We start from the raw sequence: 27,952 nt of genomic DNA on the forward strand, positions 1-27,952 counted from the left end.
GTTGCCCTGGGTTGTGTAACTGATGGGTTTCTAGATGGGTGGTGATCTTGCTTCTTAGGACCCTTTCAAAGATTTTTATGATATGGGATGTTAGTGCTATCGGTCTGTAGTTCTTTGCTGTTGCTTTACTGCCCCCTTTGTGGAGTGGGGCTATGTCTGTTGTTTTTAGTAACTCTGGGACGACCCCCGTGTCCATGCTCCCTCTCCATAGGATGGAAAAGGCTCGTGATAGGGGCTTCTTGCAGTTCTTGATGAACACGGAGTTCCATGAGTCTGGCCCTGGGGCAGAGTGCATGGGCATGTCATTTATCGCCTGTTCGAAGTCATTTGGCATCAGGATAACATCGGATAGGCTTGTGTTAACCAAATTTTGTGGCTCTCATAAAAAATTCATTTTGATCTTCAACTCTCAGTCTGGTTAGCGGCTTGCTAAAAACTGAGTCATATTCAGACTTGAGTAGTTCACTCATTTCCTTGCTGTCATCTGTGTAGGACCCATCTTGTTTAAGTAGGGGCCCAATACTGGACGTTGTTCTCAACTTTGATTTGGCATAGGAGAAGAAATACTTTGGGTTTCTTTCGATTTCATTTATGGCTTTTAGTTCTTCCCGCGATTCCTGACTCCTATAAGATTCCTTTAGCTTAAGTTCGATGCTTGCTATTTCTCTGACCAGTGTCTCCCTATGCATTTCAGATATATTGACCTCTTTTAGCCGCTCTGTTATTCTTTTTCATCGCCTGTAAAGGGAGCGCCTGTCTCTTTCTATTTTACATCTACTCCTCCTTTTTCTTAGAGGAATAAGCCTTGTGCATACATCGAGTGCCACCAAGTTAATCTGTTCTAGGCATACGTTGGGGTCTGTGTTGCTTAGTATATCTTCCCAGCTTATATCGGTTAGGACTTGGTTTACTTGGTCCCACTTTATGTTTTTGTTATTGAAGTTGAATTTGGTGAATGCTCCCTCGTGACTAGTCTCATTATGTCAGTCTGGGGCTCCACACATACATGTCTGAACCTCAATTATGTTGTGATCTGAGTATATTGTTTTTGATATGGTGACATTTCTTATCAGATCATCATTGTTAGTGAAGATGAGGTCTAGTGTATTCTCCAGTCTAGTAGGCTCTTATTATTTGCTGGTTTAAATTGAATTTTGTGCAGAGATTTAAAAGCTCGTGTGAGTGTGAGTTTTCATCAGAGCTGCCTCCTGGTGTTATTACTGCAACAATATTATTTGCTATATTCCTCCATTTTAGGTGCCTTAAGTTGAAATCCCCCAGGAGCAAGATGTTGGGTGCAGGAGCTGGAAGATTTTCCAGACAGTGGTCAATTTTTAACAGCTGTTCCTGGAATTGCTGGGATGTTGCATCCGGAGGCTTGTAGACTACCACAATGACTAGGTTTTGGTTCTCGACCTTTACTGCTAAAACTTCCACTACATCGTTTGAGGCATTAAGCAGTTCTGTGCAAACAAGTGACTCTGCAATGTACAGGCCAACCCCCACCCCTTTTGCCTGTTCACTCTGTCACATCTGTATAGGTTGTAACCTGGGATCCATATTTCGTTGTCCAAGTGATCCTTTATGTGGGTCTCAGTGAAAGCCGCGAACATTGCCTTTGCCTCTGCAAGCAGTCCACGGATGAAAGGTATTTTGTTGTTTGTTGCTGGCTTTAGACCCCGTATATTTGCAAAGAACAATGTCATCGGACTGGTGGTATTGTTGGTACTGGGGGGAATGATTTTTTTCCGGCATTAGTATCTGTATCTGTTGGTTTGGAGTGGAGGCCATCGACTGTGGTTCCACTCCAGGAATGACTGGATTTGGTGTACGATTTCTGCCATTTCCTGCCAGTTTTTTTTCCTTCCTGGTACTAAAAAAACCTCTCCCTCTTGAGTGGCTATTGCTACCCAGGTTTTCCCATGGCCTGGATGTTTTGTATCTTTTTGTCCCCTTTAGATGGTGTGCCTGGCAATTTATGTTATAGCACAGTCTTTCCTGTACTGAAGAGGTACACATTTCAGGGTGAAAAAGCTTACAGGAAGGGAGTTTGCATTTTCCTGTTGTCATATGGGCATGGCATTTTCTAGGGTGGTCGTAGTTGCACGTCCCGTCTGTTTTCCCAGATTTCCCATGTCTGCAGATACCAAGTGCATAGTATGTGCACAGGCTCGGTTTCCGTTTGCCTTGGGTTTCTGTGACTGTATTCCCTGTTGGTGCATGTTTCCCTGTCTTATTCCTATCCTCCCTAGCACCAACAATGTAGCTCCCACCAGTTGTTTTTGGTAATATATCCTCACTATTGCTAGTGGAGTCCTCTTGTTTGCTATTTCCTGTGGTATTTCTAGTTTGCAATATTGGTTTTATCTTATTTTTGACTACACTTGTTTCCCCACTACGGCTCCTGTCCCCTATGAGGTCATTTATATGTATTCCTTCCTGCGTATAATTCCCGACTACATGGACAAAATCTCCAGCTTCACCATTACTGTCTGGTCCCAGGACAGCACCTCCAGCTTCACCATTACTGTCTCCCAGGACAGCACCTCCAGCTTCACCATTACTGTCTCCCAGGACAGCACCTCCAGCTTCACCATTACTGTCTCCCAGGACAGTACCTCCAGCTTCACCATTACTGTCTCCCAGGACAGCACCTCCAGCTTCACCATTACTGTCTCCCAGGACAGTACCTCCAGCTTCACCATTACTGTCTCCCAGGACAGTACCTCCAGCTTCACCATTACTGTCTCCCAGGACAGCACCTCCAGCTTCACCATTACTGTCTCCCAGGACAGCACCTCCAGCTTCACTATTACTGTCTCCCAGGACAGCACTATCAGCCCCACATTTACTGACTACCAGGACATCACCTCCAGCCTTACAGTTTCTGACTACATGGCCAGTATCAAGGGCAGTACCATTCAGCCCAGACTTTTTATGTTCCCATCTGTTGTAGAAAGCTTCCAGGTTTTCTATGAAAGCAGCTTTGATATTATCCTCTTTTAATACCCTTGTGATTTTAGTCCACAGATTTACCTCATTTGGGCATACCCAAAAACACTTCCCTGTTTTAATACTGCTTGTAGCTAGTTCTTGGATATCTGCACAAGGGGCGTGACACCAATTTCCACAAAAATGACAATTTATCCATGTGGAAGCCCGTTTGTTTGATTGACTGCAGACTACACAGGGCTTCATAATGATTTGAATGGTTGATTTACTGTAATTCTACTAGCAACCTCTTGAATACTTTATTAATAACCTCCTTAAATGAAGCTCTAGCTATTTGTATTTCTATTTCTAACTGTACTTGTATATTGGACAGCTTACCGTGTACGTTCCTGATTTATATTTATTGTTTGTGTTTGATAAGGGCGCCTACAACCCCATCCGTTTACAGTCTGCTTTATTGTCTAACGAATCCGTTTGAAACCAGTCAAGGGTTCGGACCAGTCAAGGGTTCGGAACCAGTCTGATCTGATGAGTGGGTCACTTATTTAAAACATACTGGTCGGTGATTTGGGCTAGCACATGAAGGATCTACTTGAAATTATCTACCCGAGTAATATGTGATTTGATTGATACAAAAGTATAACTTGCGTGTTGAAGAACCGGTGATTTCTGGCAGCTCCTACAATGACGAACGGTCGAGCCTCAACCCTTGTTTATCAATCGCTGTATCTAGCTTTTCTAGTTTCTTTTTCGTCTCCACCACAATAAATGCTATATTATCACTATAGTTGACTGGTGGAAATTTTGGAGGAAGGACGCTTTTTCTGTAGTAATAATTGCTTCTCGTTGTGTATATTGCGACCGCTGGTAACTACAGGTTATATGAAAATCACAGTATACGTCTGGTATTTCAAGAAAAAAGAAACTAATAAAAGTCACTCCACTCCACTAAGTACCATTATAATACTGGTTAGTTGCTACTACAACACTGTATTCTGCTATTCACTGGTATCACTAGATTATATGCGAGTACACTAGCAGGCCAGGAAGATTATTAAAACAGCTGACCACTGTGGTAAGATTCTGGCGACTTCTGGCACCTGCCTCTATAGGCTTATCACTTCATTTACAAATTCACCTGTTTTCAAATGACACTTTAGTCTTTATCATCTATATACTAGGGAGCCACTGTAGTATACACTATACACTATGTATACACAATGTTATCAGGGAGACTTTCTTTCCTCTGACAAAGAAAAGTTCTATTATTATTATTTTGCACATGGAACACAGGCCTATGATTCCCCTCTGGCAGTAAACTCTGCTAGGTAGTGCACACTAATTCTCCTTTTTTGACTCGGTATATAATGTTTTCCGCCCAAGATTGGTTCCAGGCGCTAGAGGGATGTATCGTATAGGATTGATGGCACAAATTAAAGTTCTAGCACGTAAAAGCGACCGTGATAGGTAGGATAATTGATTCAAACGTAGATGTTATGGAACTTCAGGAGGATTTAAACAAACTCTATTCTTGGTCAGAAAAGTGGCAGATGCAGTTCAATGTAGATAAATGCAAGGTTCTGAAGCTTGGGAGTGCCCATAACCCTAGTACTTATAAGTTAAATGATGTAGAACTTAGCCATACAGATTGCGAAAAGGACTTGGGGGTTATGGTGAGCAGCAACCTTAAACCAAGACAGCAATGCCTAAGCGTACGTAATAAGGCAAATAGATTACTGGGATTTATATCAAGAAGTGTAAGCAACAGAAGTCCAGAGGTCATGCTGCAGCTTTATACATCATTAGTAAGGCCTCACCTAGATTATGCAGCTCAGTTCTGGTCTCCATATTACAGAATGGACATCAATTCGTTAGAAAACATTCAGCGTAGGATGACTAAATTAATACATAGCATTAGAAATCTTCCTTATGAAGAAAGATTGAAGACTCTTAAGTTACATTCACTTGTTAGACGAAGAATGAGGGGAGACCTGATCGAAGTGTATAAGTGGAAGATAGGTATTAATAAAGGGGATATTAATAAGGTCTTGAGGATCTCTCTCCAAGAGAGAACCCGCAGTAATGGATTTTAATTAGATAAGTTTAGATTTAGAAAGGACATAGGAAAGTATTGGTTTGGAAATAGGGTAGTTGATGAGTGGAACAGTCTACCTAGTTGGGTTATTGAGGCTGGGACTTTGGGTAGTTTCAAATTTAGGTTGGATAAGTACACGAGTGGGAGGGGTTGGATTTGAGTGGGACTTTCACATCAGAGCTTATTTCTTGGGTGGCATTGAAAATTGGGTTGGGCAAATGTTTTGTTAGTGGGATGAATTGTAAAGGACCTGCCTAGTATGGGCCAACAGGCCTCCTGCAGTGTTCCTTCTTTCTTATGTTCTTATGTGAAAACATGAGAAAACCCGGAGCACAACGAGGCACGATGACACCGCACTGCGCTAGTCCTCATGTAGCACCAGCAGCACCCCTGGCTGGTAGCCATGCCACTGACTCAGCACATCCACAACAATGGCCACCTTCAACCACCCACACAACCTGCATAACCAAAACCACAACAACCCACCCACAAAAATGCAGAGATACTCGTTTTATGTGTGTGGAGTGTAAAACAGCACCGCTCATAACACCATTTCAAAGAGTCCCAGAAGCTGCAGCACTTATAGGAACGTGTCCAGTGACACTGTATATACATATTATAGAACAATAGTAATAAACAACTTTTTTAATTGTTGATTTGTGTAAACAAGTTGTGTAAACAATATAATGATAACAATATTTGTGCGGTTATTGTGTTGCATACAATGAGTGGATATATATACAATATGCATTATATTGGTCTCACAGGCCACGAAAGTTACTTGAAAAAATAAAATATTAGAAAAGAAAAAATTAGAATAAAAGTAAAAATAATACATGTATTACCGAGTGAATGGTAGGTGCCAATGTTGCCATAAGCAGTTCACTTTCTGTCAACTTCACACCTCTACATCTTGGTAAGTAATGATCACATTTTTTTTTTCTTTTAAAACAATCAAAAAATATTCTTAAGACACTGAGAGCAAGTTTGTAATCAGGGGTCTCGACAGTGAAAGGGTTAAATAGAATTCATAATGGTATAAACATTCTTCAGTACATTAAAATGCTAAAAATTAACACAGCAAATGATATTCCTATAAATATATGTTCATACAATAATTTTAATACAACTCTGACATTTTAGAAAACTGCCAAAAAAATTTAATTAATATTTAATAACAAAAACTGCTTCATGAGGTTTACAGGGTAGTAATAAATTTGAATTATCTTAAACTGTTTAAAAATAGATGAAAAAGAAAAACCTTAGTGGAAAACTGTAGTGTCACACTTGCAATGGAAATTATACAGCACATCATTTGATATTAAGGAATGCAAATAGCAAGTGTTTGGAGCAGTTCCATTAATACTTCACTCTAGGAGACAAATGTGGAATCCCTCAAATTAAAATAGGTTTCCAAAACAACAACGAAGAGGGCTCCAATTTGCAATTCAACACAAAGCTTCATTTATGAATGCATACACATGTTGTATACATCATGTCAATAGGAATAGGCCTTCTCAAGAAAATATCATCTCCCACCTCAAAAAAAAAAAAAAAAAGAATGGTACAGTTAATAAAAGCATTAATCCAAAATGCCCCAATGACCCTATCACAATAGTCCCCCCATATCCCTGGGGGATATATTCCAAGACCTACCATGGATACCCAAAACCACGGTTAGCAGCGAACCCTATATATGTTGTTTTTTGTTTATATACATACCTATGATAAAGTTTAATTGGTAAATTATGCACAACAGGTAAAGAAATAGCACATTTTCACTGATGGGAAGCACTTCACAACTTGTCTTAGGCTTTGAAGAACTTACAGCATCAGTACTTTTGTGCTTTGGTGCCATTATTAAGCAAAATTAAGGGTTATTATCAGGCCAAGGTAAACTGTGGATAACTGAAACAGAAACTGAATCCACGGATATAGGGGTTCTATTGTAATCATATTCCAGTAACTACAGTGGACCCCCGCATACCGTTGGCATCACATAACGTTAAATCCGCATACCAATACATTTTATCGCTAAGATTTTGCCTCGCATACTGCTAAAAAACCCGCTCAACGCTATTCGTCCGAGACACGTCTAATGTGCGGCCTGAGCCAGCCTCACATGTTCCGCCAGTGGCACTGTTTACCAGCCAGCCTCCGCGGTAACATCCAAGCATACAATCGGAACATTTCATATTATTACAGTGTTTTTGGTGATTTTATCTGCAAAATAAGTGACCATGGGCCCCAAGAAAGCTTCTAGTGCCAACCCTACAGGAATAAGGGTGAGAATTACTAGAGATGAAGAAAGAGATCATTGCTATGAAAGTGGAGTGCGTGTCTCCGAGCTGGCCAGGTTGTATACTAAACCCCAATCAACCATCGCTACTATTGCGTCCAAGAAAACGGCAATCAAGGAAGCTGTTCTTGCCAAAGGTTCAACTGTGTTTTCGAAACAGAGATCTCAAGTGATAGAAGATGTTGAGAGACTCTTATTGGTGTGGATAAATGAAAAACAGATAGCATCTCTCAAGTGATCATAAGTGAAAAGGCTAGGAAGTTGCATGAGGATTTAATTAAAAAAATGCCGGCAACTAGTGATGATGTGAGTGAATTTAAGGCCAGCAAAGGTTGGTTTGAGAGATTTAAGAAGCGTAGTGGCATACATAGTGTGATAAGGCATGGTGAGGCTGCCAATTCGGACCACAAAGCAGCTGAAAAATATGTGCAGGAATTCAATGAGTACATAAGACAGTGAAGGACTGAAACCTGAACAAGTGTTTAATTGTGATGAAACAGGCCTGTTTTGGAAGAAAATGCCAAGCAGGACCTACATTACTCAGGAGGAAAAGGCACTCCCAGGACATAAGCCTATGAAAGACAGGCTTACTCTTCTCATGTGTTCCAATGCTAGTGGTGATTGCAAAGTGAAGCCTTTATTAGTGTATCACTCTGAAACTCCCAGAGCGTTCAGGCAAAAGAATATTCTCAAGGCTAATTTGTGTGTGCTGTGGTGGGCAAACAGTAAGGCATGGGTCACTAGGGACTTTTTCTATGACTGGTTACACCAAGCATTTGCCCCCAATGTGAAAAATTACCTAACTGAAAAGAAATTAGACCTTAAGTGCCTCCTGGTGTTAGACAATGCCCCTGGTCATCCTACAGACGTGGCAGAGCGACTTTGTGGGGACATGAGCTTCATTAAGGTGAAGTTTTTGCCTCCTAATACCACTCCTCTCCTGCAGCCCATGGACCAGCAGATTATTGCAAACTTCAAAAAACTGTACACAAAAGCTCTGTTTGAAAGGTGCTTTGTAGTGACCTCAGAAACTCAATTGACTCTAAGAGAGTTTTGGAGAGAGCACTTTAATATCCTCAATTGTGTAAACCTTATAGGTAAGGCTTGGGAGGGAGTGACTAAGAGGACCTCGAACTCTGCTTGGAAGAAACGGTGGCCAGAATGTGTAGACCAAAGGGATTTTGAAGGGTTTGAGGCTAACCCTGGGAATCCTATGCCAGTTGAAGAATCCATTGTGGCATTGGGAAAGTCCTTGGGGTTGGAGGTTAGTGGGGATGATGTGGAAGAGTTGGTGGAGGAGGACAATGAAGAACTAACCACTGATGAGCTGCTAGATCATCTTCATCAGCATGAGGCCACACCTGAGGAAACTGCTTCGGAGGAGGGGAGAGAGAAATTGAAGAAGTTGCCTACTTCAAAGATTAAGGAAATGTGTGCAATGTGGCTTAAAGTGCAAACCTTTTTTGATGACAATCACCCTAACACAGCTATTGCAAGCCGTGCTGGTGACTATTACACTGACAATGTTGTGAACCACTTTAGGAAAGTCATAAAGGAATGGGAGGTACAGGCCTCTATGGACAGATATGTTGTGCGACAGAAGTCCAGTGACTCTGAAGCTGGTCCTAGTGGCATTAAAAGAAGAAGGGAAGTAACCCCGGAAAAGGACTTGACACCTCAAGTCTTAATGGAAGGGGATTCCCCTTCTAAACACTAAGACTCTCTCCTCCTCCCATCCCATCAATCATCACCAGATCTTCAATAAAGGTAAGTGTCATGTAACTGTGCATGTCTTTTTCAGTTTGTGTGTATTAAAATTAATATTTCATGTGGTAAAAAAATTTTTTTTCACACTTTGGGGTGTCTTGCATGGATTAATTTGATTTCCATTATTTCTTATGGGGAAAATTCATTCGCATAACGATAATTTCGCATAACAATGAGCTCTCAGGAACGGAATAATATCGTTATGCGGGGGGCCACTGTATAATGCTTGTATGGTACAGTATTACACTGTTTTCCAAAACTCACCAAAATTCCTGGCATCATCCAAAGGGAAGGTTATGTAAGACTGGCATATCACTTGTCTCCCTTCGACTACTCCATGAATTTCAATCAAACCTTCTAAAATTTCCTGGGAAAATAACAAAACAGCAATTAAAAGTGTAAAAAACAAAATAAAATTCTCCACAATATTATCTATATTATCTTCCAAGCACTTTAAAAAATTGTGCAAAGAACACAAATGCCAATACAAGTCATAATAAGATACACAAATAACCTGCACATAGAAGAGAGGAGCTTACGACAATGTTTCAGTCCGACTTGGACCATTTACAAAGTCACGTACCTACACTCCTCTCGTTTCCAACCCTCTTGATCGCATCAAGAGAACTTTTAACAAGAAACTAAGGACTCTCTCCGACCTCTGTCCTCCTGACTTTGGCCTTGGTCAATGTTTTCATGTCATCTGTCCCTCTCCGCCCTATTTCTATGGCCTTCCCAAAACCTGATATTCCTCTTATGTCCTATCATATCCTCTTGAGGTTCTGTCTCTTATTCTCTTGCTTCTTGGCTGGCCAAAATCCTCACTCCCTTTCTTGGTACTTTTTGTCCTGGCCACCTCATTCACTCTCAAGACTTCATTGAACAGGTTCACTTTCTCCAACCTGTAAGATGCTTAGTCTTGACACTGAGTCCCTCTTTACCAATTTCCCTCTTGATGATCTCCTTGATTTTCTTAGAGAGAAGGCCAATGAAGGGTTTCTTCATCTCCTTATACCTACTGATGTCTTTCTTGATCTTATCCGCCTCTGTGTGGACTAATTCCTTTTCCTTCCAAAGGAAATATTATTCTCAAACCTTCTCCTCTCTCTCTCTCTCTCTCCTGTCCTTTTTAATCTTTACATGGAATACTTCAAAACTGTTCTTCTTCCTACTATCGATGTGTGCCCTTCACTCTGGCTCCGCTATGTAGATGACATCTTTGCCCTGTGGCCTCATGACTTGTCTCTTCCAACCATTTCTCAATGCTCTTAATAATCTTGCCCTTCCATTAAGTTTAAAGCAGAATGGGAATCTAATTCCTTGCTTCCTTTTCTTGATGTTCATGTCCACCGCTCGGATACAGGTTTTGCTTTTTCCGTTTACCGCAAGCCTATGCACAGTGGTACATACATTCACTACTTTTCTTATCATGCTTCCTCTGTCAAGAAAAGTGTTCTTATCTCCCTCTTTCTCCATGCTCTCTGCATTTGTGATCCTCAGTTCCTTCAATCAGAAATTTCCAACTCTTCATAATTCATTTTCCCGTCTTGGCTACCCTTCCCATTTCATAGACTCTGCCTTCTCACGTGCTAAATGTAATTTCTTCTCTCCCAAACTCTCTACTCCTGGGAACTCTTCTGTCCTCTGCCTTCCCTACATTTCCGGTCTTTCTAATTTCAACAACTCTCTCAGTTTCTTAGACATCAAACTTATTTTCCACCAGACTAACACTCTTCGCACTAATCTCGTTCATACCTCTCCTCCCTCTACAAATGCTCCTGGTGTCTACTCTATTTCTTGCTCCTCCTGTCCTCTTTAATACTTTGGAGAAACTGGCCGATCTCTTTCTGACAGACTTAGGGAGCACAAAAGCAGTGTTAGGCTTGCCAACACTAACAATGCTCTTTTCTGTCATGTCAGAGATCACAGCCATCCTACTGACTGGTCTTTCGCTAAAACTATCTTCCCTACTTCCAACTAACAGTCGCTGTCTGGTTGAATCCTCCCTAATACACAACTTTCCTTGTATGAATCTTAGTCCCGGCTTCGTCTCTTTAGATACCTTCCTCTCCCACTACAATGTAAAATGCTCCAAACTTCAGAACACTCGTGACCTAACCTAATTCCTCCTTTTTCTTCTTCTCCTTCTTCTTCTTCCCCTTTCCTCTTTCCTTTTTCTCCTTTGGGTTGTCTTTCTTCTGCCCTTTGTATTTGTTCCTTCTTTATTTATTTAATTATTTCCCCCCCTAGGTGTTCTTGCTCTTACCCTCTGTGGGCACCTAGCTCAATTGCAGTGCTCCTCTTTCTTAGTATTCGACTGACTCCTCCTCCTCTTACTACCACCCCACCACTACTTCCTTCCACCTCCACTACTGCCACCACTACTACTACCACCACTACTACTACTGCCACCTCCTGCCTATATATAACCATCCTGCTCTCCTTTTCGTTAGTGTGACTTTGTAAATGGTCCAAGTTGGACTGAAACGTCATCATAAGCTCCTCTCTTATGTGTGCGGGTTATTTGTGTATCGTTCCAGTCACGGCATTGTGCATTTTTTGTTATACATAAAATATTTGGGCCTCAAAAACTTTCACTGCTTTGTTTGTAATATTGTATTTTAAAAGCTTATCAGAAGCTAAAATGAATTATTACTGCAGTATACAGCCTCTCCTCACTTACTGACGTACTTGTTTACCAAGGGCTCGGGACTTACGAAGGGCTCTCTGACCAGTATGCATACCTAAATGATGTACATAAGAGCCGATTTCTTTTACGTATTTGGTTTATTACAATATACAGTACACTACTGTATAAACATTTAAAAATATACCAGAAATGTTATAAATGGTGCAAAGGTGACATTAAAATACTGTAATATCAAAGATGGTTGACACATACCCATTAATTACCATTATAGTATGCTCCTCACTTAGCGACGAATTCGTTTAACGACATGGTCTTAGGAACACAACTCCATCATTAAGTGAGGAGAGGCTGTATTCATAAAAAGAGCTGAACTCACAAGTCATACAGTGCCTGAGGGAAATGGGAGATAATCAAGTTTGATCCAAGGAAGGGAAGGGTAGCTACAATTCCTTGAATCAAGAGTCCTTCACTAGTGTTTACATAATCACTGTTAAATGCAGCAAATTCAAGAAAGGACACAAATTCAAACCTCCCAAACTCTCTCATATTTACACGTGAGGAATGTAGTGTGACGTGGAGCACTTCAGTGTACAAATTTTCACTCAAACCACGAATACAACGAAGAACATTGTGCTGTGTTTATACATAAAGATTGTCCATATCTTGCTTAATGACTAATAATGAAGACTTGCCCCTCAGTTTTCAATGACTTTTCCATAATTGTTAGGGTTACATTTCTCCCCAAAGACATAATATCCTTGATTAAGTCAGTGGATCCAGGTGTTACAGTCACTCTCAAGGCTTCTTATGACTTCAATGGTAATGTAAACCAGCAACTAGGGACTTCTGGAAAAATTTATCATGGATGACACTGTAAACCTCTAGACATACTGGGAAGATTGCACAGAAGGCCCAATGAATGCTGTGTGGAAAAAAAAACTAGTCCCAATGTGTCACTGATCTATAGATTTCAAGAGAATTCTACAGACACTGGTTGGCGGATTTGAAGATGCTGACAAGATTGTTGAAGTGCCTCTTGAAATGAATAGATTATGGGGAAGAGCTCTTAAAAATTTAAACCTGGATGACTACCAATAAACTTACACTTAACATTGACAAAACCTTCTATATTATGTTTGGGAGCAGAGCAAATAATGTCCAACTAAACGATATGAATGACAATACTCGTATGAATGTTATACCTACTAAACATAATGAGGGAGAATTTTTGGGGCTGCACCTTGACAGCAACTTGAAATTCAACATCCATATCCAACACACAAAAAAAGTGTCAAAAACAGTTGTCATCCTTTCAAAGATACGTTATTATGTACCACAAGCAACACTACTTACATTATACCACTCACTGATCTACCCCTACCTCACCTACGCTATTTGTGCCTGGGGATCCATAACAAATTACCTTAAACAATAATAACTCAACAGAAAGCCGCAGTACAAATGATTACACAGTCCACTGCTAGACAACACACTCCCCAACGCTTCAAAGACCTAAATCTATTCACTATACTAAACATCCACTCTTACTACCGTGCATTCTACATTTACAGAACAAATTCTAACATTAATCCCGACGAGAAACTTTCTTGATAGTTGCAACAGGACCCACAGACATAATACAAGGCACAAAATTCTCTATGACATACCTTGGGTCTGTCTAAACCTCTAAAAATTCAATGTACATTAAAAGGCCTAAAATCTGGAAAACACTGCCAGAAATCTCCAGTCACTGTCTGAGCCAGTATCTTCAAAACTACCATTAAAAAACTACTTCTCTCCCTAACATATCCCAACACCAGCTAAATATGGGAACTACATATCCATATTCTCAGTGCCACTAAAATATGTATACATTATAACCTTATTCTTAATATCTGTAATCCTCTCAACCTTTAAAACATTGATTGTATCTCCTTAATATAAATATGTACTAATACGATATTCAATTTTCTTGTACGTATTGTAACTCCTAAATTTATATTTACAATCACCTAAGAGATTGTATATGTAAAACCATTTGTCATTACCTTCTTAATCTTAAGTTAGTCTTAAGTTTACCCAAAATGCTCTGCATATTAAGGTGCTTTTGGCATGCACATGTAAATGTAATTCACCTTTGTACAAACATTGTATCATGCTGAAATACAGTATCTTTATCTAAGCTTGCAGGGGACAAAAAGCTAGGGAAATGGGAGACAACCAAGTTTAATCCAAGAAAATTGGAGGGCACCTGCAATTCCTTCACCAGCATCAAAACATCCCCCTTAAAAGATCCAATAAGAACTGTGGAACTGGTATGGTGGTGGTGACACCAAGTTATAGGTAAAAGACACATACCGATCAAGACATTAAGGAAATGTCTCGTAACAAGTGGCTTCCTCCGTCATTAGGACTGAAGAAGCCACATATGACAAAACATTTCCTTAATAAATGTCCTGATCAGTGTACAGTGGAGCCTCGGCTTATGAGCGCCCCACCATACGAGTTTTTCAGGATACGAGCAGTCACTTGGTTGACTTTTTGTTTCTGGATACAAACAAAAATTCAGGATGCGAGCTTCCCCCTCAAGTGGAAGCTTGCATCCCGTGTTCAGTCTATCACTCAAGTGATGGACTGAACACATCAATTCCAGGCTGAGGAACTGATTACCTCAAACTCCTCCTCTCCTTACCAATTTCTACTTTGTATTGGACTGATGAAGCCACTGTGGCAAAACGTTCCTTAATGAAGATTTCCACACGTTGCATAGGTGTCTCAATTTTCAACTTGTCGATTTTCTAAACCATTTATCACAGATGAAATGTGATAGATAAATAAGCTGCAGAGTTTATATAAGCGTCATACTGAAGTATTTTTGTCCTGCCTCCCAAGAGTAGGAATTCCACTGGAATGGATTAACGGCATTTCAATTAATTTAAATGAGGAAAATTGACTCAGCATATGAGCAGATCGGGATATAAGCAAAATCACATTAAAAACGTAAGCCAAGGCTCCACTGTATACGTGTCTTTTACTTACGGGAACTGTGTTGGGAGGATGGGGAGGATAACATTGACAGTGCTGAAGCACTTATGGCATCTGATTTAATTCCAAGGGCACTGTCAGTTTTTAAACAAACTGAAGTAGGATTCAAACTCAGGTAAAATAAACCTACTTGTTATACCTTTATAAAAGTATTATATTCATGGGGAAAGCACTAGACCTGTATACCTTCATTAATCTTGAGGACAGAAGTTACTGTTAAAATTCCTGACATTACCTGTGCAGGCTGCTGTAAGATAACTTGTACTGACTGCCCATCACTAGCCTTCACTGTTAGCACCTTGCCCGAGGAGTCCATCTGTCAACCACATAACAATATTAAAAAAAGTTTAACCTGAAGCTAATTTGTCACTAAAGGCAATTTATTATGTATCACTTATAGGAATAGTGTGTTTTTCTTTATATTTCTTTTCATTTGGCTAACAAACAGATCCTGCAATTAATATCTTTCAAAATACCCACAAAGAAACTTCTCAGATTAATGGGAATAAAGAGATACTGTATATGAAAATTTTTGACAGGAAACGGAAAAAGAAAATGGAAGGAAATAACAAAAATAATCCACCACCTTGGAGCCTTGTTGGACTGGAGGCGCAGCCAGTGGCCACCCATGGCCCTCCAGAATTACAACTACTGATGCCAATAACAAAATCCCCCAACAAACACAGAATACAACCTCGTTCATATTTGCTAATATACAGGGCCTTAAGCCATCCACCAACAACAAAATACCTTTTATCAGTGGACTTCTAGAGGAGTCTAATGCAATGTGTGCAGCCTTCACAAAGACTCACACAAAAGATCACTTTGACAGTGAAATATGGATAAGTGGTTACAACCTTTTCAGATGCGACAGAAAGAACAGGCAACAAGGTGGGGGGTTGGCCTGTATGTCAAAGAGTCCCTCATCTGCACGGAGTTGCTGAACACCACAAATGAGGTAATTGAAGTTCTATCAATAAAGATCGAGAACCAAAACCTAGTCATTGTGGTTGTATATAAGCCACCAGATGCAACCTCACAACAGTTCAAGGAACAGCTACTGAAAATTGATTACTGTTTGGAAAACCTTCCAGCTCCATCCCCAAACATCTTACTGCTTGATGATTTCAACCTAAGGCATACAAAATGGAAGAATGTAGCAAATAATGTTATAGCTGAAACAATCCCCGAAGGTAGCGCAGATGAAAGGTCACACACACACACACGAGCTACTAAGTCTCTGCGAAAAACACATCTTAAGCCAGCAGATAGTGGAGCCAACAAGACTAGAAAACACACTTGACCTTATCTTCACAAATAATGAGAACCTGATAAGAGACATAAGAATATCAAAAACAGCTAATTCCGATCACAACCTAATCGAAGTCCAGATGTACATGCATAGGGGTCCTGATCAGCAGAATGTATGTACCTGTGAAAATGTCTTCACAAAATACAACTTCAACAACAAGAACATCAACTGGGACCAGGTAAACCATGTCCTAAACGAAACATGTTGAGAAGATGTCTTAAATGACATGGATCCAAACCAGTGCCTTGAAAGGATCAACTTCCTGGCAGCCGAAGTATGTTCTAGGCATATTCCCCTAAGAAAGAAGAAGAGCAGGAGTAAACTGGAGAGAGAAAGACGCTCCCTCTACAGAAGACGACGAAGAGTCACTGAGCTCCTCAGGAGTGCTAGAATATCTGATACACGAAAGGAGGCGCTGACCAGAGAAGTGGAAACTATCGAACTTAAGTTAAATGACTTTTACAGGAACCAGGAGAGACAGGAGGAGCTTAAAACTATTAGTGAAATTGAAATTCAAAATATTTCTTTTCATATGCCAAAAACAAGGCAAATACCACATCTAGTATCGGACCCTTAGACAGGATTGGACTTACACAGACGACAACAAGGAAATGAGTGAAATATTGAAATCCCAGTACTACTCTGTGTTTAGTGAACCACTAATCGGTCTGAGGATCGACGACCCAAATGATTTCTTCATGAATGAGCCTCAAAACTCCATAAATGTATGCCAGATTTCCGACATTACCCTAACTCCGATAGATTTCAAAAAAGCCATCGACAACATGCCCATGCACTCAGCCCCGGGTCCAGACTCGTGGAACTCTGTTTTCATTAAGAACTGCAAGAAACCCCTCTCGCCTGCCCTAATTACACTATGGAGGAGCAGCTTGGACATGGGTGAAATTCCACAGTCACTTAAAACAACGAATATAGCCCCACTCCATAAAGGTGGCAACAAAGCATTAGCTAAGAACTACAGTCCAATAGCTCTGACATCCCACATCATAAAAATCTTTGAAAGAGTGCTAAGAAGCAGGACTGCAAATCACCTGGATTCCCAAAATCTGCACAATCCAGGGCAACATGGGTTCAGGGCAGGTCGCTCCTGCCTCTCACAACTACTGGATCACTATGATATGGCCTTGGATGCAATCAAAGAAAATCAGAATGCAGATGTAATATACACAGACTTTGCAAAAGCATTTGACAAATGCGATCATGGCGTAATAGCCCATAAAATACGTGCTAAAGGAATAACTGGGAAAGTGGGGAGATGGATCTTCAACTTCCTAACAAATCGAACACAGAGTAGTGGTCAACAGAGTTAAATCGGAGGCTGCCATGGTGAAGAGCTCTGTTCCACAAGGCACAGTACTCACCCCCATCTTATTCCTTATCCTCATATCAGACATAGACAGAGATATACATCACAGCACCGTATCATCCTTTGCGGATGATACTAGGATCTGCATGAAGCTGTCATCTGCTGAGGACGCGGTTAACCTCCAAGACGATATAAACAAAGTTTTCCAATGGGCAACGGTAAACAATATGATGTTCAATGAGGACAAATTCCAACTACTCCGTTATAGAAAACTGGAGGAGATAATAACTAGAACAGAGTATACTACAGACTCTGGCCATACAATAGAGTGGAAAAATAATGTAAGAGACCTGGGAGCAGTAATGTCTGAGGATCTCACTTTCAAGGATCACAACAGTGCCACGATCGCACCTGCAAAGAAAATGATAGGATGGATAATGAGAACGTTCAAAACGAGAGATGCCAAGCCAGTGATGATCCTTTTCAAATCACTTGTTCTCTCTGGAGTTACCTGGAGTTTACCTGGAGAGTTTCGGGGGTCAACGCCCCCGCAGCCCGGTCTGTGACCAGGCCTCCTGGTGGATCAGCCCCTGATCAACCAGGCTGTTGCTGCTGGCTGCACGCAAACCAACGTACGAGCCACAGCCCGGCTGATCAGGAACTGACTTTAGGTGCTTGTCCAGTGCCAGCTTGAAGACTGCCAGGGGTCTGTTGGTAATCCCCCTTGTGTGTGCTGGGAGGCAGTTGAACAGTCTCGGGCCCCTGACACTTATTGTATGGTCTCTTAACGTGCTAGTGACCCCTGGTTTTCATTGGGGGGATGGTGCATCGTCTGCCAAGTCTTTTGCTTTCGTAGTGAGTGATTTTCGTGTGCAAGTTCGGTACTAGTCCCTCTAGGATTTTCCAGGTGTATATAATCATGTATCTCTCCCTCCTGCGTTCCAGGGAATACAGGTTTAGAAACCTTAAGCGCTCCCAGTAATTGAGGTGTTTTATCTCTGTTATGCGCGCCGTGAAAGTTCTCTGTACATTTTCTAGGTCGGCAATTTCACCTGCCTTGAAAGGTGCTGTTAGAGTGCAGCAATATTCCAGCCTAGATAGAACAAGTGACCTGAAGAGTGTCATCATGGGCTTGGCCTCCCTAGTTTTGAAGGTTCTCATTATCCATCCTGTCATTTTTCTAGCAGATGCGATTGATACAATGTTATGGTCCTTGAAGGTGAGATCCTCCGACATAATCACTCCCAGGTCTTTGACGTTGGTGTTTCGCTCTATTTTGTGGCCAGAATTTGTTTTGTACTCTGATGAAGATTTAATTTCCTCGTGTTTACCATATCTGAGTAATTGAAATTTCTCATCGTTGAACTTCATATTGTTTTCCGCAGCCCACTGAAAGATTTGGTTGATGTCCGCCTGGAGCCTTGCAGTGTCTGCAATGGAAGACACTGTCATGCAGATTCGGGTGTCATCTGCAAAGGAAGACACGGTGCTGTGGCTGACATCCTTGTCTATGTCGGATATGAGGATGAGGAACAAGATGGGAGCTAGTACTGTGCCTTCTGGAACAGAGCTTTTCACCGTAGCTGCCTCGGACTTTACTCTGTTGACGACTACTCTCTGTGTTCTGTTAGTGAGGAAATTATAGATCCATCGACCGACTTTTCCTGTTATTCCTTTAGCACCCATTTTGTGCGCTATTACGCCATGGTCACACTTGTCGAAGGCTTTTGCAAAGTCTGTATATATTACATCTGCATTCTTTTTGTCTTCTAGTGCATTTAGGACCTTGTCGTAGTGATCCAATAGTTGAGACAGACAGGAGCGACCTGTTCTAAACCCATGTTGCCCTGGGTTGTGTAACTGATGGGTTTCTAGATGGGTGGTGATCTTGCTTCTTAGGACCCTTTCAAAGATTTTTATGATATGGGATGTTAGTGCTATTGGTCTGTAGTTCTTTGCTGTTGCTTTACTGCCCCCTTTGTGGAGTGGGGCTATGTCTGTTGTTTTTAGTAACTGAGGGACGACCCCCGTGTCCATGCTCCCTCTCCATAGGATGGAAAAGGCTCGTGATAGGGGCTTCTTGCAGTTCTTGATGAACACAGAGTTCCATGAGTCTGGCCCTGGGGCAGAGTGCATGGGCATGTCATTTATCGCCTGTTCAAAGTCATTTGGCGTCAGGATAACATCGGATAGGCTTGTGTTAATCAAATTTTGTGGCTCTCTCATAAAAAATTCATTTTGATCTTCGACTCTCAGTCTGGTTAGCGGCTTGCTAAAAACTGAGTCATATTGGGACTTGAGTAGCTCACTCATTTCCTTGTTGTCATCTGTGTAGGACCCATCTTGTTTAAGTAGGGGCCCAATACTGGACGTTGTTCTCGATTTTGATTTGGCATAGGAGAAGAAATACTTTGGGTTTCTTTCGATTTCATTTATGGCTTTTAGTTCTTCCCGCGATTCCTGACTCCTAAAGGATTCTTTTAGCTTAAGTTCGATGCTTGCTATTTCTCTGACCAGTGTCTCCCTACACATTTCAGATATATTGACCTCTTTTAGCTGCTCTGTTATTCTTTTCTGTCGCCTGTAAAGGGAGCGCCTGTCTCTTTCTATTTTACATCTACTCCTCCTTTTTCTTAGAGGAATAAGCCTTGTGCATACATCGAGTGCCACCGAGTTAATCTGTTCTAGGCATAAGTTGGGGTCTGTGTTGCTTAGTGTATCTTCCCAGCTTATATCGGTTAGGACTTGGTTTACTTGGTCCCACTTTATGTTTTTGTTATTGAAGTTGAATTTGGTGAATGCTCCCTCGTGACTAGTCTCATTTTGTCGGTCTGGGGCTCCACCCATACATGTCTGAACCTCAATTATGTTGTGATCTGAGTATGTTGTTTTTGATATGGTGACATTTCTTATCAGATCATCATTGTTAGTGAAGATGAGGTCTAGTGTATTCTCCAGTCTAGTAGGCTCTATTATTTGCTGGTTTAAATTGAATTTTGTGCAGAGATTTAAAAGCTCGTGTGAGTGTGAGTTTTCATCAGAGCTGCCTCCTGGTGTTATTACTGCAACAATATTATTTGCTATATTCCTCCATTTTAGGTGCCTTAAGTTGAAATCCCCCAGGAGCAAGATGTTGGGTGCAGGAGCTGGAAGATTTTCCAGACAGTGGTCAATTTTTAACAGCTGTTCCTGGAATTGCTGGGATGTTGCATCCAGAGGCTTGTAGACTCCCACAATGACTAGGTTTTGGTTCTCGACCTTTACTGCTAAAACTTCCACTACATCATTTGAGGCATTAAGCAGTTCTGTGCAAACAAGTGACTCTGCAATGTACAGGCCAACCCCCCCCTTTTGCCTGTTCACTCTGTCACATCTGTATAGGTTGTAACCTGGGATCCATATTTCGTTGTCCAAGTGATCCTTTATGTGGGTCTCAGTGAAAGCCGCGAACATTGCCTTTGCCTCTGCAAGCAGTCCACGGATGAAAGGTATTTTGTTGTTTGTTGCTGGCTTTAGACCCTGTATATTTGCAAAGAAGAATGTTATCGGACTGGTGGTATTGTTGGTACTGGGGGGGATTTTTTTTCCGGCATTAGTATCTGTATCTGTTGGTTTGGAGTGGAGGCCATCGACTGTGGTTCCACTCCAGGAATGACTGGATTTGGTGTACGATTTCTGCCATTTCCTGCCAGTTTTTTTTCCTTCCTGGCACTAAAAAACCTCTCCCTCTTGAGTGGCTGTGGCTACCCAGGTTTTCCCATGGCCTGGATGTTTTGTATCTTTTTGTCCCCTTTAGATGGTATGCCTGGCAATTTAAGTTATAGCACAGTCTTTCCTGTACTGAAGAGGTACACATTTCAGGGTGAAAAAGCTTACAGGAAGGGAGTTTGCATTTTCCTGGGCTGGAATACTGCTGTACATTAACATCTCCATTCAAAGCAGGTGAAATCGCAGATCTAGAGAGTGTACAGAGATCCTTTACTGCACGTATAAGTTCTGTCAAGCACCTTAACTACTGGGAATGCTTGGAAGCACTTGACGTGTACTCGTTGGAGCGCAGGAGGGAGAGATATATCATAATCTACACTTGGAAAATCTTGGAGGGAATAGTCCCAAATCTGCACACAGAAATCACTCCCTATGAAAGTAAAAGACTGGGCAGGCGATGCAAAATGCCCCCAATAAAAAGTAGGGGCGCCATTGGTACACTAAGGGAAAACACCATAAGTGTCCGGGGCCCAAGACTGTTCAACAGCCTCCCATCAAGCATTAGGGGAATTGCCAATAAACCCCTGGCTGCCTTCAAGAGAGAGCTGGACAGATACCTAAAGTCAGTGCCAGATCAGCCGGGCTGTGGCTCGTACATTGGACTGCGTGCGGCCAGCAGTAACAGCCTAGTTGATCAGGCCCTGATCCATCGGGAGGCCTGGTCATGGACCAGGCCGCGGTGGCGTTGATCCCCAGAATAACCTCCAGGTAACCAGGTATATCTTGGATTGTTGTTGTTGCAGTATATATATAATTATGATAAATTAAAATGATTTAACTTGGGATAACCCAACACAGTAATACACAAATTTAATTTTCATGGGGGGTTCCTATTACAGGAGGGCCCCACTTTACAGCACTTTGCTAATACAACGATTTTCAATTATACACATTCTTCATTTATTCAGACTTCCTGCAATAAATATATTTACCACTCACTAAAAGCTAAGGACAAAAATATTTTAAGGTAAGTAATGTGTGTACCGTATATGCATTTTCAAGGCCTAGCTTTATTGCTCACTTAATACATAATACTGTAAACATGTTATCAGGCTTTTCTATGCATTTGAAAATGAAAAAAGGCTATGATTTGCCTTACAGCAAAAATCACTAAAGCAGAACCTAACCTGCTGTAAAAGCAGGGCCTTCCTATATTTGTATTTTAATAGCCCAGAACTCAACATTTCATGATACAGTATACAGTATATAGAGCCTCTCCTCGCTTATGATGGAGTTTTGTTCCTAAGACCACGTCAGTAAACGAATTCGTCACTAAGCGATGAATTCAGTTACCAACATGGTCTTAGGAACGGAATTCTGCCGTTAAATGAGGAGAGGCTGTAAATATAAAGTTATTTGTATATATGTATTCAAAATATTATACAGTCAGTCTTCAATGTTATGCTCTTCATATAGAACTTTTTAAATGATATGCTGTTTGCATTTCATTCCAGATGGCCTGGTGGTTAACGCTCTCGCTTCACACGGTGAGGGCCTGGGTTCGATTCCCAGCCAGAGTAGAAACATTGGACGTGTTTCTTTCCACCTGTTGTCTATGTTCCCCATCAGTAAAATGGGTACCTGGGTGTTAGTCGACTGGTGTGGGTCGCATCCTGGGACACTGACCTAAGGAGGCCTGGTCACAGACCGGGCCGCGGGGGCATTGACCCCCGGAACTATCTCCAGGTAAACTCCAGGTATGCTCTAAATTTGTGATATTACGCTGTTGAGCACTTGCTTCACTCTCACCAGCGATTACTTCTCGCTGGAGCAGCTGATGCTTAGCTATGACAGCCATATCTAACGAGAGTAGCAGCAACTAGTGAAGCCCAACCCTGACAATGGCCACAGCTCCGACTACTCAACAGTGTCTCCCAAACTCCCTACCTCTAATTACTAGCTCCCTAAGCATTTCATGGCATTCTTTATACTATACATAATTATATTGTACACTAAATATTTTATTATGTAATAATTTTTTCTATAATGTACTGCATTAGTTAATAAATGTTAACTATATTTTTTGTTTTAGTATCACAGATATAAAATATTACTTACTTATAGAGTTTCAGGGAATGCACTAATGGACTCGACATTAATTTTAAATGGGAAATGCTTTTCATTTAGCTCTGATTTTCAAAAACAAATGAACAGCACTAACAAAGAATTGCCTGTACTACTGTATTTTAATCTGACTTCTTAACCTAGAATATAGTGTTTGGTATAACTAATATATCAATGAATCCATCCCATACATGTCACAGTTTATGACCTTTACATTCTTATTCAAACATGCATTACAACATACCCAAGAGGTTCTGAAAATTCATAACAAATGAATGCAATAATCCACTGGATAAATAATGTTACGAGATACTGACATGATAATACACACAAAAGAACTTTAATGGAACCTTTACCTTCTATACCTGTTCACCTAGCAGCAAGCAGGAACCTGGGTGTCAGTCAACTGCTGTAGGTTCCATCCTGGGAGACAAGATTAACCTAAGCTGCCAGAAATGCTCCACATAACCAGGGACTTTCTATACAGCATGTCAATGATGGTAACTAGGTCTGTAAAAGCTGTATCATGTACTGGTGGAATTAAAGATATTTTGTACATGCAGTGGGCTTCATCAAGTCATAAACATCTATTTGTGACTTGATGAAACTCAGCAGGTGAAATGTCTTCATTAAACCATATTTGTTTCCCAAAAATTCAATGGTGTGACTGGTATTCAAATGTACTGTCTGGTATTACCAGTCCATCATTGATAGTAAGTTTATTCAGGTATAAGTACACCGTGGCCTGGTGGCTTCACATGGCGAGGGTCCAGGTTCAACTCTCAGCGAGGGTAGAAACATCAGGCGTGTTTCCTTACACCAGTTGGCCATGTAAACCCATCACTAAAATGGGTACCTGGGTGTTAGTGGACTGGTGTGGGTCATCCTGGGACAAAACTGGCCTAATTTGCCCAAAATGCCCTGTATAAGAAGCAGCTTTCTATATAGTAGTATGTCACTGATGTCAGCTAGGACTGTATACCTTGTACATGTACTTGTAGTAAAGATATACACAGTAATATGTATAAATTACCTAGGATAACCCCCTCAAAAAAGCCAGACAAAGTGGGCTTACCTGGAGAGGGTGTCGGGAGCCAATGCCCCCACAGCTGAGTCTGAGACCAGGCCTCATGGTGGATCAGGGTCTGATCAACCAGGCTGTTACTGCTGGCTACACACAAACTGACGTACAAACCACAGCCCGGTTAGTCAGGTACTGACTTTAGGTGCCTGTCCAGTGCCTTCTTGAAGACAGCCAGGGGTCTACTGGTAATCCCCCTTAAGTATGCTGGAAGGCAGTTGAACAGTCTTGGGCCCCGGACACTTATTGTGTTGTCTCTCAATGTACTTGTGGTGCCCCTGCTTTTCATCTGGGGAATGTTACATCTCATGCCGAGTTTTGTTTTCATAGGGAGTGATTTTCGTGTGCAGGTTTGGTACCAATCCCTCAAGGACCTTCCAAGTGTATATTATCATGCATCTCTCTCGCCTGCATTCCAAGGGATACAGATCAAGGACCTTCAACAGTTCCCAGTAATTTAAGTGCCTTATCGTACTTAAGAGTGCCGTGAAAGTTCTTTGTACACTCTCCAGGTCTGCAGTTTCTCCAGCCTTGAAGGGGACCATTAGTGCACAGAAGTATTCTAGACTAGAGAGAACAAGAGAGTTGAAGAGAATCATCATGGGCTTGGTGTCCCTAGTTTTGAAGGTTCTCATTATCCATCCTATCATTTTCCTAGCAGATGAGGTAGATATATTGTTGTGGTCTTTGAAGGCGAGATTCTCTGACATTATCACTCCCAGGTCCTTCACGGTTCTTTTTTGCTCTATTGTGTGGCTAGAATTTGTCGTATACCCTGATACATTTTTAATTTCCTCAAGCTTTCCATATCTGAGTAGTTGAAATTTCTCCTCGTTGAACTTCATGTTATTTTGAGTGGCCCATTTGAAGATTTGGTTGTCTGCTTGGAGTCTTGTTGTGTCTTCGATGGAGGACACTGCCATGGCAATCTGGGCGTCATCTGCAAAGGAAGACACAGAGCTATGGCTTACATCTCTGTCTATGTCTGAAATGTGGATGAGGAATAGAATGAGAGCAAGTACTGTGCCTTGTGGAACAGCTTTTTACTGTGGCCACCTGGGAGTTTACTCTGTTTACTATTACTCTTTGTGTTCTATTTGTAAGGAAGTTATAGATTCATGTATCAACTTTTCCTGTTATTCCTTTTTCACGCATTTTGTGTGCTATTACACCATGGTCACACTTGTTGAAAGCTTTTGCAGGGTCTGTGTATATTACACCTGCATTTTGTTTATCCTCTACAGCATCCAGGACCTTGTCATAGTGGTCCAGTAGCTGCAACAGGCAGGAGCAACTTGCTCTAAACCCGTGTTGTCCTGGGTTTTGTAGCTGATGGGTATCTAGGTGGTTGGCGATCTTGCTTCTTTTATTCCCGGAGAGCACTAAACGCATAGGGGTTATACAGTGCCTGAGGGAATGGGAGGCATTCAGGTACAATCCAAGGAAGAGCACCACAGATCCAATTCCTCAGATCAAAAGCTTCTCACTATCATCAAGGAACCTTCCTTAATGGTGACTACATTATCATACATAGTAACGTGTAAATTACCAAGGATAAACTCCCCCCCCCCCCAAAAAAAAAAAAAATCAGTGACATATTCATTGGGGTCTTTGTTAACTGGACTCGCCCCCATTAGAGATCGAACCCGGGTCCTTTTACTTGTAACCCAAACCCTCTACCATATATTAAACGCCACTTGTTACTGATCCCCACTGGGATTTAACCCCATTTATGGACACATTCCCCATTTATGGACATATTCCGTGAAAATAACTTAAGTGACTGCCAGTGCCTCGAAATTTTTATACATGGTCATTCACAGGCAAAAGAATAATCATTTAGGGGCATTACTTAATACCTAAGTAAATAAGTTTATCCAGGTACAGATACACATAAATACAGTTACATAAATTATCATACATAGCAATATATATGTAGATTACCGACGATAACACAAAAAAAAGTCAGACAAAGTGACTTATTTACATTAGGGTCTTTGATTTCCAAATGGGGATCCTTATATGAGCTCACCTGGTTTACCTCTCCTAGCAGCACCACCTGGCACCCAGTGTGCTGGGTCAGTGTGGCACCATTAACCCTCGTGCGAGTGCCACTCTCAGGGAACACCATCGTAAATGGATGAAAAAATCTAGAAAAATGTAAGAGGCACGGAGAGTGCTGCTTCCCGCCGCCTCTACTGCTGCTGCTGCTGCTGCTGCTGCTGCTGTCCTGTCCAAGTCAACCTCAATTTACTACACAATGTGAGTAAATATATTTATGCACAAGTACACATAAATACAACTACACAAATTATCATACATAGTAACATATGTGAAAATTACCCACCAGGATAACCCAAAAATTTAGACAAGGTGACTTATTTCCATTGGGATGCTATATAATAAAATTATCCATAAATAAGATCAATCATGTTTTATTTAACTTAAATATACGTGTAATTTGAAAGCCTGCTGTTTTTTGGGCAATGGTTAGTTAATGGGGCTTACAGCTTATATGGAAATAAGTAAGGACCCCAATGGAAATAAGTCACTCCGTCTGACTTTTTTGGGTTATCCTAGGTTCTCTACACATATGCTGCTATGTATGATAATTCTATGTAACTGTATTTGTGTATACCTGAATAAATTTACTTACTTACTTACTTACTTACTTACTTACTTAGGATCATTAAGGCTGTAAAGGTCCTCAGTGTTACGATATATAATTATTATTATTATTACAAGTACATGTAAAAGGTATACAGACTTGTCTGACATCAATGACATACTACTATATAGAAAGCCTCTTGTTATGCTGAGCATTTCTGACAAATTAGGTCACTTTTATCCCAGGATGCGACCCACACCAGTCAATTAATACCCAGGTACCTATTTTACTGTTTTAGGTGTCTTAAGGAAACACGTCCTAATGTTTCCACCTGTACCGGGGATTGAACCACGGACCTCAGTGTGTGAGATGAGTGCGCTAGATTAACCCTGACTCAAGAAATCGTAATGACACGATTGCAAATAAACCATACCTCCGGCCGGGATTGAACGCACGGTCATAGAGTCTCAAAACTCCAGCCCGTCGCGTTAGCTAACGCGACGGGCTGGAGTTTTGAGACTCTATGACCGCGTGTTCAATCCCGGCCGGGGGTATGGTTTAGATTAACCCTCCTGGTTAATATTACCAATAAAGAAAATAAGTTAGATTGTTTGAATTTACTGATTCAGTCTTGGTTTATTTACATGTAAGTTACTCAAGGACAGTAGTGGGTTATCCTAGATAATTTACACACTTTACTATTTATATAATAATTTGTGTAATTGTATTTATGTGTACTTGTACCTAAAAACCCCTTAAGGAAGGTTCCTTGATGTTGGTGAGGGGCTCTTGATTTAGGGAATTGGATCTGTGCTCCAGTTCCCTGAATTAAGCCTGAATGCCTTCCACATCCCCCCCAGGCGCTGTATAATCCTCCGGGTTTAGCGCTTCCCCCTTGATTATAATAATAATAATGTACCTAAAAAAAACTTACTCTAATAAAAAGTGTGAAAATCTGAAGTTGTTTATTGAAACTTAGTATAA

General features: G+C 41.1%; 1 protein-coding gene across 1 annotated transcript in view; it reads right to left on the minus strand.

Annotated features, from left to right (window-relative positions):
- LOC128700479 (replication protein A 14 kDa subunit) overlaps positions 1 to 26,584 on the minus strand; it is a 42,595-nt gene extending 16,011 nt beyond the window's left edge. Inside the window, exons 1-3 of the mRNA XM_053793711.2 lie at positions 26,393 to 26,584; positions 15,044 to 15,124; positions 9,378 to 9,480 (exon numbers count right to left, since the gene is read on the minus strand). Of these exons, the coding sequence (XP_053649686.1) occupies positions 9,378 to 9,480; positions 15,044 to 15,124; positions 26,393 to 26,491 (283 nt within the window). The 5' untranslated portion in view covers positions 26,492 to 26,584. The remainder of the gene's footprint in view (positions 1 to 9,377; positions 9,481 to 15,043; positions 15,125 to 26,392) is intronic.
- Positions 26,585 to 27,952: the final 1,368 nt, after the last annotated feature.

The sequence above is a fragment of the Cherax quadricarinatus genome, chromosome 65 (assembly GCF_038502225.1).
Source record: "Cherax quadricarinatus isolate ZL_2023a chromosome 65, ASM3850222v1, whole genome shotgun sequence".
Lineage (NCBI taxonomy): Eukaryota > Metazoa > Arthropoda > Malacostraca > Decapoda > Parastacidae > Cherax > Cherax quadricarinatus.